General features: G+C 39.4%; 1 protein-coding gene across 2 annotated transcripts in view; it reads left to right on the top strand.

The window, feature by feature from the left end:
* LOC124789278 (Hermansky-Pudlak syndrome 1 protein homolog) overlaps window positions 1-13865 on the top strand; it is a 151409-nt gene that overhangs the window by 107219 nt on the left and 30325 nt on the right. For both annotated transcript variants that reach the window (XM_047256594.1, XM_047256586.1), the window contains one exon: window positions 13234-13319. In XM_047256594.1, coding sequence (XP_047112550.1) covers window positions 13234-13319 — 86 coding nt within the window. The remainder of the gene's footprint in view (window positions 1-13233; window positions 13320-13865) is intronic.

The raw sequence follows: 13865 nt of genomic DNA, 5'->3' as shown, positions 1-13865 counted from the left end.
ATTATTATTAATGTTAAGACCCAAGATGGTATATCTTATACTTCCAGTGACAGGTGTGTACATTGTTGGTATTACAGGTTCTAAAACAATAAAAATAAAACAAGAAGTAAGATTACCTTTACCACTGGGGAATTTTATATATATATATATGCAAACGCATTTAGTAGTGCCCAATGGCAATTTGCAGTTATTGCTCAGTATTGATTGGCTTATTGAGTATAAAGTAACCTTAGATTTTGCAGAATTGATGTGTAATTATAACAATCAGTATTATGTGACACCATTTAAGAATAGGGGAATAATAAATAACGAATAATATGAGGTAGGGTTTGTGACTACACAAAGCTGTTTGAGTTCTGAGGAGCCTAGTCATTAGCAAAAATTGTTACACTGACGAAGAAAGCTAAAAGCATTTCAACCAGATTTGTTAACAGAACAACAAAAAAAGGACTTGTACCAAATATTGTTATGGTATGGATAGGTGAATTCAGAAAAACCAGGGGCACTTGTAGACTATATATGGAGCTTTCAGGTAAAGGGCGACACAACTCTTCTCTCTTTTTTTTACTGAGTATGCTACCGGTGGTAGGAGATAGACATAATGCCTGAAAACTATTTAGTGAATGTTGTCTTCATATGAATATACTGAAGCGCCAAGAAACTGGAATAGGCATACATATTCAAATACAAATATATGTAAACAGGCAGAATACGGCGCTACGGTCGGCAATGCCAATATAAGACAACAAGGATCTGATGCATCTGTTAGATTGATTACTGGTGCTACAATGACAGGTTATCAAGATTTAAGTGAGTTTGTACATGGTCTTGTAGTCTGTGGCTGGGTGATGAGACACAGCGCCTCTGAGGTAGCAATGAAGTGGGGATTTTCCTGTATGACCCTTTCAGGAGTGTACCATGAATATCAGGAGTCCTGTAAAACATCAAATCTCTGGCATCGCTGAGTATGGAAAAAGATCCTGCAAGAGCAGGACCAACAGTGACTGAAGAGAATCATTCAATGTGACAGAAGCGCAACCCTTCCGTAAATCACTGCAGATTTCAATGCTGGGCCATCAGTGTCAGTGTGTGAACTATTCAATGAAACATAATCAATATGGGCTTTCGGAGCTGAAGGCCCACTCATGTACCCTTGATGAGTGCATGACACAAAACTTTACACCTTGTCTGGTTCCGTCAACACCAATGTTGGACTGTTGATGACTGGAAACATGTTGCCTGGTCGGACAAGTCTCATTTCAAATTGTATCGAGCAGTTGGACATGTACGAGTATGGAGACAACCTTATGAATCCATGGACCCTGCATGTTATCAGGGGACTATTCAAGATGGTGGAGACTCTGTAATGTTGTGAGGCATATGCAGTTATAGTGATATGGGACCCCTGATACATCTAGATATGACTGTGACAGGTGACACACACGTACCCATCCTGTCTGATCACCTGCATCCATTCATGTCCATTGTGCATTCTGATGGACTAGGCCAATTCCAGCAGAACACTGCAACTCCCCACACATCCATAATTGCTACAGAGTGGTTCCAGGAACACTTTTCAGAGTTTAAACGCTACGGCTATTCTTTGTCAGTCTAGCAGAAAAGGGGTGGGCATTATCGTGGAGTAGCATCACTCCACACAATCTTCCTGGTCATTGTTCTTGGACTGCATCTGCAAAACGGCTCAGTTGTTGTTGACAGTAAATGTCAGCAGTGATGGTTAAACCTCAGGGAAGCAATTCATAGTACACTGCACTGTCACTGTTCCATCAGATACAAAACATTCTCTTTTTTGGATGCACGCATATCTTTGTATGGGGAATTGTTGCTTGGTTTTCACTCAACCATGCCTTTCTTTTCCTTATGTTAGCATAAAGATACTATTTCCCATCATCAGTAGTGATCCAGGATAGGAATGGCCAGTGTTGCTAATGAGCCACTTGATGACAAGGAAGTAGAGATGCACATATTGTTACCTGCCGATTTTTGTGATTTTTGGCTTAGATCATGCAGTATCCACATACCCAATTTTTGAACCTTGCCCATTACTTGCAAATGTCGCATGATGGTTGAGTTATCAGAGTTCATCGTATTTGCCAGTTCTCAAGTACATTGGCATGGATTGTTGTGGATTGATGCATTTTAACGAACTTCACCAAGCTGCGAAGATCTTCCTGAATGTGGAATGTCATGTATTCTTCCTGCTATACTGTACACCCTAAATAAGTAAAATTTCATTATTTGCTATGTTTTTTGGTTTTGCAATTTTAATAGCCAGCAATGTAATTTGGCATCCATAGGAACTGCATTTGTCCAGAAGTTCTTCTCTGAAATGTTGTCGCACCACTTCCAGCAAGATTTGTGCACAATGTGAAAGTGCTGTGTTGCTGGAATTCAAATGGTTTATTTGATGAGAAGCATGCAACTCAAGATGTTTGGTATGTGCCTTTCATTTGAGTGTAACAGTATTATAGTGTTACTGCAACTGCTCAGCACCTCTCTCCTTCCATGGTCAAAAATGATAGGACCAGGTACTTACATAGCAGGTAATTCTTAGCACTTGTTCTTCTCTGACTTTGTAACAGTCATTGATGCAGTTCATGGGAATTTTCCTCAGACCAGTGACAGATTTTTGTTTCTTTCCCTTTTGGCCTGACCCTTTTTGATGAAACTTAAAATGCTTGATTTGTTTCTGGTTCTGCCCTGAAGTTACACACACACGGGTTCAGTCACTGTTCACAATCAGATTTATTAATGCTGCATACCCCCCCATGAACCATGGACCTTGCCATTGGTGGGGAGGCTTGCGTGCCTCAGCGATACAGATAGCCGTACCGTAGGTGCAACCACAACAGTGGGGTATCTGTTGAGAGGCCAGACAAACGTGTGGTTCCTGAAGAGGGGCAGCAGCCTTTTCAGTAGTTGCAAGGGCAACAGTCTGAAAGATTGACTGATCTGGCCTTGTAACACTAACCAAAACGGCCTTGCTGTGCTGGTACTGCGAACGGCTGAAAGCAAGGGGAAACTACGGCCGTAATTTTTCCCGAGGGCATGCAGCTTTACTGTATGATTAAATGATGATGGCGTCCTCTTGGGTAAAATATTCCGGAGGTAAAATAGTCCCCCATTCGGATCTCCGGGCTGGGACTACTCAAGAGGATGTTGTTATCAGGAGAAAGAAAACTGGCGTTCTACGGATCGGAGTGTGGAATGTCAGATCCCTTAATTGGGCAGGTAGGTTAGAAAATTTAAAAAGGGAAATGGATAGGTTAAAGTTAGATATACTGGGAATTAGTGAAGTTCGGTGGCAGGAGGAACAAGATTTCTGGTCAGGTGACTACAGGGTTATAAACACAAAATCAAATACGGGTAATGCAGGAGTAGGTTTAATAATGAATAGGAAAATAGGAATGCGGGTAAGCTACTACAAACAGCATAGTGAATGCATTATTGTGGCCAAGATAGATACGAAGCCCACGCCCACTACAGTAGTACAAGTTTATATGCCAACTGGCTCTGCAGTTGATGAAGAAATTGAAGAAATGTATGATGAAATAAAAGAAATTATTCAGATTGTGAAGGGTGACGAAAATTTAATAGTCATGGGTGACTGGAATTCGGTAGTAGGAAAAGGGAGGGAAGTAAACGTAGTAGGTGAATATGGATTGGGGCTAAGAAATGAAAGAGGAAGCTGCCTGGTAGAATTTTGCACAGAGCACAACTTAATGATAGCTAACACTTGGTTCAAGAATCATAAAAGAAGGCTTTATACATGGAAGAAGCCTGGAGATACTGACAGGTTTCAGATAGATTATATGATGGTAAGACAGAGATTTAGGAACCAGGTTTTAAATTGTAAGACATTTTCAGGGGCAGATGTGGACTCTGACCACAATCTGTTGGTTATGACCTGTAGATTAAAACTGAAGAAACTGCAAAAAGGTGGGAATTTAAGGAGATGGGATCTGGATAAACTGACTAAACCAGAGGTTGTACAGATTTTCAGGGAGAGCATAAGGGAACAGTTGACAGGAATGGGAGAAAGAAATACAGTAGAAGAAGAATGGGTAGCTTTGAGGAATGAAGTAGTGAAAACAGCAGAGGATCAAGTAGGTAAAAAGACAAGGGCTAGTAGAAATCCTTGGGTAACAGAAGAAATATTGAATTTAATTGATGAAAGGAGAAAATATAAAAATGCAGTAAATGAAGCAGGCAAAAAGGAATACAAACGTCTCAAAAGTGAGATCGACAGGTTGTGCAAAATGGCTAAGCAGGGATGGCTAGAGGACAAATGTAAGCATGTAGGGGCTTATATCACTAGGGGTAAGATAGATACTGCCTACAGGAAAATTAAAGAGACCTTTGGAGATAAGAGAACCACTTGTATGAACATCAAGAGCTCAGATGGAAACCCAGTTCTAAGCAAAGAAGGGAAAGCAGAAAGGTGGAAGGAGTATATAGAGGGTCTATACAAGGGCGATGTACTTGAGGGCAATATTATGGAAATGGAAGAGGATGTAGATGAAGATGAAATGGGAGATACGATACAGCGTGAAGAGTTTGACAGAACACTGAAAGACCTGAGTCGAAACAAGGCCCCCGGAGTAGACAACATGCCATTGGAACTACTAACGGCCTTGGGAGAGCCAGTCCTGACAAAACTCTACCATCTGGTGAGCAAGATGTATGAAACAGGCGAAATACCCTCAGACTTCAAGAAGAATATAATAATTCCAATCCCAAAGGAAGCAGGTGTTGACAGATGTGAAAATTACCGAACTATCAGTTTAATAAGTCACAGCTGCAAAATACTAACGCGAATTCTTTACGGACGAATGGAAAAACTAGTAGAAGCCGACCTCGAGGAAGATCAGTTTGGATTCCGTAGAAATGTTGGAACACGTGAGGCAATATTGACCCTACGACTTATCTTAGAAGCTAGATTAAGGAAGGGCAAACCTACGTTTCTAGCATTTGTAGACTTAGAGAAAGCTTTTGACAATGTAGACTGGAATACTCTCTTTCAAATTCTGAAGGTGGCAGTGGTAAAATACAGGGAGCGAAAGGCTATTTACAATTTGTACAGAAACCAGATGGCAGTTATAAGAGTCGAGGGACATGAAAGGGAAGCAGTGGTTGGGAAGGGAATGAGACAGGGTTGTAGTCTCTCCCCGATGTTATTCAATCTGTATATTGAGCAAGCAGTGAAGGAAACAAAAGAAAAATTTGGAGTAGGTATTAAAATCAATGGAGAAGAAATAAAAACTTTGAGGTTTGCCGATGACATTGTAATTCTGTCAGAGACAGCAAAGGACTTGGAAGAGCAGTTGAACGGAATGGATAGTGTCTTGAAAGGAGGATATAAGATGAATATCAACAAAAGCAAAACGAGGATAATGGAATGTAGTCGAATTAAGCCGGGTGATGCTGAGGGAATTAGATTAGGAAATGAGACACTTAAAGTAGTAAAGGAATTTTGCTATTTGGGGAGCAAAATAACTGATGATGGTCGAAGTAGAGAGGATATAAAATGTAGACTGGCAATGGCAAGGGAAGCGTTTCTGAAGAAGAGAAATTTGTTAACATCAAGTATAGATTTAAGTGGCAGGAAGTCATTTCTGAAAGTATTTGTATGGAGTGTAGCCATGTATGAAAGTGAAACATGAACGATAAATAGTTTGGAAAAGAAGAGAATAGAAGCTTTTGAAATGTGGTGCTACAGAAGAGTGCTGAAGATTAGATGGGTAGATCACATAACTAATGAGGAAGTATTGAATAGGATTGGGGAGAAGAAAAGTTTATGGCACAACTTGACTAGAAGAAGGGACCGGTTGGTAGGACATGTACTGAGGCATCAAGGGATCACCAATTTAGTGTTGGAGGGCAGCGTGGAGGGTAAAAATCGTAGAGGGAGACCAAGAGGTGAATACACTAAGCAGATTCAGAAGGATGTTGGTTGCAGTAGGTACTAGGAGATGAAGAAGCTTGCACAGGATAGAATAGCACGGAGAGCTGCATCAAACCAGTCTCAGGACTGTACTACTACAGATATCCCCACTGTTCGAGACAGTTGTTGAACAGAATGCTGTTGACAGTTGTAGCATGTTGCCAGTATTATTTGCTATGCTGGTGAACACTTTGTAGCCTTTTAACATACTTCTTGTTTCTTCAGAAACCGTTACACACATTCTTATTGCATGTTGTGGTAGCACAGGACTCTGCCTTTCAAAATTGAAATAATGATGTGCTCCTCATCTCACAATGGCACAGTTACATTTTTGAAAAATTCTCCCCCGCCCAAAGTAGTCTGAGCTACTCTTGATCAGTCTGTCATTGCAGTTTGAGAAAATGCCAACAGCAACAAATTTTTGAATGAAATTCCAGAAACTTTTCTGTTGCAACCAACAAGGTTCAGTTTTAAGCTGCAGCTCATCTCTGAGATATGATCTGTCCTGCGACGGGGCGTGAGTCGTTCTTGGGTAGCTCAGTTGGTAGAGCACTTGCTTGCCCGTGAAAGGCAAAGGTCCCGAGTTCGAGTCTCAGTCCAGCACACAGTTTTAATCTGCCAGGAAGTTTCACATCAGCGCACACTTCGCTGCAGAGTGAAAATATCATTCTGGAAACATCCCCTAGGCTGTGGCTAAGCCATGTCTCCGCCATATCCTTTCTTTTGGGGAGTGCTAGTTCTGCAAGGTTCGCAGGAGAGCTTCTGTAAAGTTTGGAAAGTAGGAGACGAAGTACTGGCAGAAGTAAAGCTGTGAGGACGGGGCGTGAGTCGTGCTTGGGTAGCTCAGTTGGTAGAGCACTTGCCCACGAAAGGCAAAGCTCCCGAGTTCGAGTCTCGGTCCGGCACACAGTTTTAATCTTCCAGGAAGTTTCATATCAGCGCACACTCTGCTGCAGAGTGAAAATCTCATTCTGGGTTTACTTCTTGTGTTTCATCTTCTGATATCTCACAAGCTATCCACCAATTCTTCTCATAAACACAAGTAACAAATCCTGTAATCTGTTTAAATGGCATTCCATCTGCAATTGTACTCACCTGCATTTTATGAACATCAAAATCTTCAAAATCAAAACAACTGTTACTTCTCTGGGATTCCTCATGGGAATAAATGCATGATATTTCTGAGTCCATGTGATTGCTATGATTTCACAGTATCTTTTTGCCAATCTCCATTCCTCTGCTGCTAGTCATTTGGCATGTGAAATAAATAAGATATTTATATTACCCCACTCAAACAATGGAAAGGGGGTCAATCTTTCAGAATAGCTTGGGCTGCAGACCTTTTTACTGTGCTAATTCTTTCTAATTATGTCAGCATCTTCAAGATAATAAGTTAGAAAAGTTTTTTCAAGTCTTGCATTGTGCTCCATCGCTGGTATAATTATTTCTTATCAATTCTACCCCCCCCCCCCCCCCCAAGAAAAAAAAGGATCCCCAAACTGGAAAGAAAATCAAGTTTCAACTAGGTAAGAATACTGTTTTCCTAATTTTGATTTTTTTCTCTGATAATAAACAACACATGGATGCAGTGTGGTTATGGATTTATTCCAGTAAAATTCTTGGTCTGATTTCACATTTTCACGGAAAGAAAGAAAAAAGATTTTCACTTTTGCAACAAAGTTTTGTTAGTTGCGCACATAAATCTTTCTCAAATTCCTCTGTTGATTTTGTTACATTTTGAAACATACAGTGATCAACAGTAATCCACTGCTTGCAAGTTATGTTTCCTATCATTTCCTCTTCAAGCACAGAAATTAAGGCATCTTTAAAAGCAATTTACTTAGGGCAGTAATCACATTCTTTTCTGGACTGTGTAGTATTTGGTGGTTTGCACGCAATTTTGGACAAGAAATGTTCATATGAACCTCCATTGGACAAGAAATGTTCGTATGAGCCTCCATATCCCACTATGGTAATGTTGCTCAAGTTTGCTCCAACTATCATCAATTTCACATTTTGATTTGCTGTCCAAGTGCAAAAAGTATGTGTTGCACTAAGTCCGCATATAATACAATTTTTTGCCCTAAATTACGCAGTTCTTGAGAATCCAATTTGGACCTGCAGGTAGTTTCATTTGAAATGTTTGTACACTTCTCTTAGGTTTTTAAATTTAATCTTTTTTGATTATATACAAGCTTGCCATCACTGTCTCTATAAACCAGCCTGTAAACCATCCGTATTTGCCACACAGTTAAGAAATCAAATTGCAGTTAAATAAAATTTATTTTGATATGTTCCTTTTAGAATACCATCATGAATATTGGCACACACATTAACAAATACTGTATGACTGACATACTTTTTTCTTTCAACACAAAGAAATGTGCAGTTTTGAAATTTTAATAATTTAGAAAAGTTTTGTTTTAGAAAAATTTAGCATTTTTATGAATTTGGTCAAATGGCATATATTTTTAAAGCTTATAAGGAATGAAATAAAATGGTAAAAATTTCAGGCCGTTAAGTCAAATAGGTTTTGAGAAATAGTGATTTTAAAATTTCAAAACATCAATAACTCTGATGTTCTGTGACTTTATGTGGTTGTATTTGTAAATATGTGTCAGCAAGATCGATCTTAGAAAAATAGTCTTTTCGACAATCTTTGTGAGGTGGTCTTCTGGACGAGGTATAGGGTATTTTTCTACTTGTGCCTGGGCATTGACTTTTGATTTAAAGTTTCCACATGCCTGGAGGGGGAACCATTTGATTTCTTTACTGCCACCAGTGGTGTGGTCCAAGTGCTTGTTTAAAGTAGTCCAGGCAACCCAGCCCCTTGGATTTTATAAAGCTCCCTCTTAATGGTTGTCTTATGGAGGCCAAAATGGACCATACTTGATGGAAATAGGACACCACGTCTGATTTCAAGGGGATATGAGCCTGTAAATCTATGACATATCCCAGACCAAGTTCCAACATAGGTGTGAATGGGGTGCAGAGGACATGAAGTTCCTGGAAGGGAACCCTATTAGATATGACCTGAATCCAAACAGTGAGAAGGCACACAGACTGAAGATGTTTCTGGCTGGTTTACTACTATCAAAAACAAATAGCATTATCAGCCATACAACTTCCTTGTAGGCTGGGGTGATGAAAACTGAACTGTCACCATATGCTACCCACATACTGGATGGTGGGGATAGCTCTGGAGAACCTAGATGAGCTTACATTTGGAGGGTTACCAAAGTACATGTTGCCTCTTCTTTCAACTGGAAACAGAAATCTTCTTTCGAGGTTTATAAATTGCTTATTAGTGAAAGAATCGCCTGGCTATTGTCCTTCGATGCATCCAGGGAAATGGATTTGATCATCGTGGCTGTCTATGACAGATTTATCAGACACACCCATCTTTTCCATAACGGGAGCAGTGTGCCTATTGATCCAGACACTCAGCATGTGGGTGCGTTATGGAGCAGTCTGGGCAAGACAGAAGTTTCCACAGCATATGCTTACATGATACGACTGGCTGTTCAAGGCAACATTGATACATGGTATTATTAAATGTCAACGCGAGGAACTGGTTTACAAGTATTCCAAGTTTTTTGGGTGCAATGTAGCATCTGGACCAATGCTATTGGCCGTCAGGCCATGAGTTTCTCATTTGCTGCCAGCGCAATTTTGAAAAGTGTGCAATTGTCAAAATATCTTCCCATGATGGTGGTTCAATATAAGGGCTGATACACGTACTCCAGATCAGGAGCCAGTTGGACAACTACGTCTCTGATTGAAGTGTCTGTGTGAGGGTTTACATGCTACATTAACGCAAGCGACATAATCCTTGTAAATCAGTCACCCAGGAATGATACAACTGATTGGATTATTTATGGTTCTGATGAAATTTGAGTCCTAATGCACCCACATGGAATCTTTACGGATAATAATTTGAAATTAACATACACATTCCTCAGATTTTGAAGGTGACAGAATTTGAGAGAGGAGCCAAGTTCTTAAAAAACTGCGGTGGAGAAGGCCAAGCAAGGAAGAGTGACCGTTGGAGACTATTATATCTGATATGAAAGGCAGTGAAGTACTGTTGCAGCTGCTGTAAATATGTGTCCCAGTCCTCTCATCATTAAATGGCAGAAACATAGATGGACCTCTCTGTGGGTCAGAAGTGATCACTACCTGTTTTGGGTTGTAAGCTGTATATGCAGTTGATCCTTCAGAAGCTGAATTTCTAGATGAAGGAACTCATTTTGCTGCTGGTGTTATCATTGTTGTTGGTGAAACTGCTGTTGCAGTGCTGCTCCAGTGGCAGCTGTTGCTGTTCCAAAAGTTTCACTAACTTTTGTTCCATGGTACTTTGTCAACCTCCTACCTTGTCACCAATTATTGTGACTGAGATTTGACTGAATGTTGCCAATGACTCAGAAGAAAAAGTGATGAGATTGAGCTCACACATCTGAGTCCGTCAAAATTTAGTGACAGAATGGACAGAAAAGACAATCAGTAAGAAAACGGACATGTGGAGACAGCACTACAGCTAAAAAGTCCAATGAATAATCCAGAGAGATAAAACCTGAGATGTTATGAAAGGGGAGACAAAGAACCAACAGTCTGCACAGTGAGACAATAGTGAAGCTAATACACTACTGAATCCCAGGTCGTGCTGTAGTGGAACTTATAGGGCAGCCACAAGCTCTAATTGGCCACCAGACTAGTGTACAGTGCTGCAGCAGGCGAAGCTAACTCTAGTGGCTGGTGCTATGACTGGTAGCCAAAGTCCAGTTCCATGCTCTCTTGAGGGCTTTCAAAGTTACTAGGCTGCTATTCAGAATTCATATAATGACTTGGTGTACTTTTCCTCCCCATTACTCTTGAATGAGTGAGGTGATGCATACTTAAGTCACTAGAATTGCATTCAAATATTTGTCCACACATCAAGATTGAGGTTTTCCACGGTTTCCCTGGGCTGAGATGCCTTATACCAGGATGCTTCCTTTGAAAAGATTGCACCGTATTATTTGCTCGTCCTTGGTTTATCTGAGTTTTTGCTGCATCTCTAATTAATTTATCCATTGGATGCCAAACCATTGTCTTCCTTAATTGAATTCATTCTATTCAATTTTGGTGCTGTTCAGTTAGAGCATCAGTCAGTGGAAGTGAAGAGCAATAAGTAGGAGTAACAGTGAAGAGCAATAAGTAGAAGTCGCCAAGAACTTAACAACTATTGGGATTGTCAGGATCAGTAAATAATGCCCTTGAATATTCGAAACTAGCCTTTACAAATAGCTTCAGCTACATGAATATGTCACTCACTTCACCAAAAGAAATAACTTCCATAATAAAATATTTGAAAACAAAGCATTCTAGTGGTTACGATGAAATATCAACAAAGTTAATTAAGGCATGGTCTTGTGAGTTTAGTACAATTCTAAGTTACTTGTGTAACCAGTCAATTATAACTGGGACATTTCCTGACTGGCTAAAATATGCAGATGTTAAGCCTCTATTCAAGAAAGGGGATAAAGAGATACCATCAAACTACAGACCGATTTCACTTTTGCCAGCATTCTCAAAAATTTTAGAAAATGTAATGTACAGGCAGCTTCTCAACCATCTGACCACAAATAACATGTTATCAAGAACACAGTTTGGATTTCTGAAGGGTTCTGATATCGAGAAGGCTATTTACACCTACAGTGAAAATGTGCTTAATTCATTAAATAACAAATTACAAGCAGGAGGTATTTTCTTTGATTTGTCAAAGGCATTTGATTGTGTGAACCACAACATCCTTTTAAATAAATTAGAATTCTGTGGTGTCACAGGCAGTGCTGCAAAATGGTTCAAGTCATACCTAGCTAACAGGAAACAAAGGGTGTCAGTACAAGGGACTAGTGAATTAAGTCATCAGTCATCATCAGAATGGGAAGAAATTACATGTGGTGTCCCACAAGGATCCATCTTAGGGCCATTGCTTTTTCTTGCTTGTGTACATTAATGATCTCTCATCAGTTACACTGCCAGAAGCAGAGCTCATTTTGTTTGCAGATGACACAAGTATTGCAGTAAATAGTATGTCGAGTGTAGTTCTAGAAAGATCTGCTAATGATATTTTCATGGATATTAATAAATGGTTTAAAGCCAACTCATTGAAATTAAACTTTGAAAAGACTCACTACATGCAATTCAGAACCTGTAAGAGGTTTCCACCCAGTTATGCATAAAGTATGAAGAAGAGCAGATAGAAGAGGTTGACAGTCTTAAATTCCTGGGATTACAACTTGATAATAAATTCAGTTGGGAGGAGCACACCACAGAACTGCAGAAACGCCTTAACAAATCTGTATTTGCAATTCGAGTGTTAGCAGACATAGGTAACATAAAAATGAAAAAGCTTGCATACTTTGCCTACTTTCATTCCATAATGTCATATGGTATAATATTTTGGGGTAACTCTTCAAGTCAAACAAAAGTTTTCAGAGTCCAAAAGCGTGTAATATGTATTATTTATGGAGTAAATTCACGGTCGTCGTGTAGAAACCTCTTCAAAGAACTGGGTATACTAACCACTGCCTCTCAGTATATTTACTCCTTAATGAAATTTGCCCTAAATAATATATCTCTTTTTCCAACAAACAGCTCAGTTCATACATACAATACCAGGAACAAAAATGATCTGCACAAAGACTTAAAAGCACTTACTTCAGTTCAAAAGGGGGTCCACTACTCAGGAACACTCATCTTCAATAATTTGCCAGCAAACATAAAAAATTTAGTTACAAATAAAGATCAATTTAAAAGGAGCCTGAAAGACTTACTAGTGGCCAACTCCTTCTACTCCATTGACGAATTTTTTAATAGAAACAAATGATGTATTGTGTATATTCATACTATTAGTATTGTTATTTCAGCTAAAAAAAAAAAGAAAAATAAAAATAAAAAAAAAGTTGACATGTTCCACATCCACGAGGATCTCCTCAGCATGGATCTATGAAACGAAAAACTAATCTAATCCAATCTAATCTCTGTTCGCTCACAGAGAATTAACACAGTCCTCCATTGTGCAAGAAATAGAAATAAAAATAAAAATTTACATCTGTTGCTGAAGCACCCAAGATTTGTAACTTCACAAATAAATATGCTTAGAGTTCTATAATTTATTTTGCAGATGTTGTAAATTAACTCTCACCTCTGTGTGTTCTTTCTTTGTCTTGCATTAAATAATCATTGTCTCATATCAAGTGTAACATTTGGTAATTTTGTTTAAGGGGGCTCCTCTGAAACCAAAAAGTTTCCAACCATCAGCTCTGAAATCACTCCCAGTACCAGGAGTGTTATGTGGAGATTTTTACAAGTAAGTGTCATCTGACAGTTTATATCCTTCAGTTGTTCACAAAGTTACTATTCTGCTTCTGTTCTTATATAAACAATGTGCTACAAAGCTGTAACCTTAAAGCTATTTATGAAAAAGTGTAGGAAACGTATTTGTGTGAATGTTAACATACTTCTATATAATAGAAGGAAACATTCCACGTGGGAAAAATTATATATAAAAACAAAGATGAGGTGACTTACCGACCGAAAGCGCTGGCAGGTCGATAGACACACAAACAAACACAAACATACACACAAAATTCAAGCTTTCGCAACAAACTGTTGCCTCATCAGGAAAGAGGGAAGGAGAGGGGAAGACGAAAGGAAGTGGGTTTTAAGGGAGAGGGTAAGGAGTCATTCCAATCCCGGGAGCGGAAAGACTTACCTTAGGGGGAAAAAAGGACAGGTATACACTCGCACACATGCACATATCCATCCACACATACAGACACAAGCGGACATAAGGTCTTTAAATATGTCTGCTTGTGTCTGTATGTGTGGATGGATATGTGCATGTGTGCGAGTG

This window comes from Schistocerca piceifrons, chromosome 1, assembly GCF_021461385.2.
Source record: "Schistocerca piceifrons isolate TAMUIC-IGC-003096 chromosome 1, iqSchPice1.1, whole genome shotgun sequence".
Lineage (NCBI taxonomy): Eukaryota > Metazoa > Arthropoda > Insecta > Orthoptera > Acrididae > Schistocerca > Schistocerca piceifrons.
Note: the sequence above shows the minus strand (reverse complement) of the source record. Positions and strands in the feature narration are given on the sequence as shown.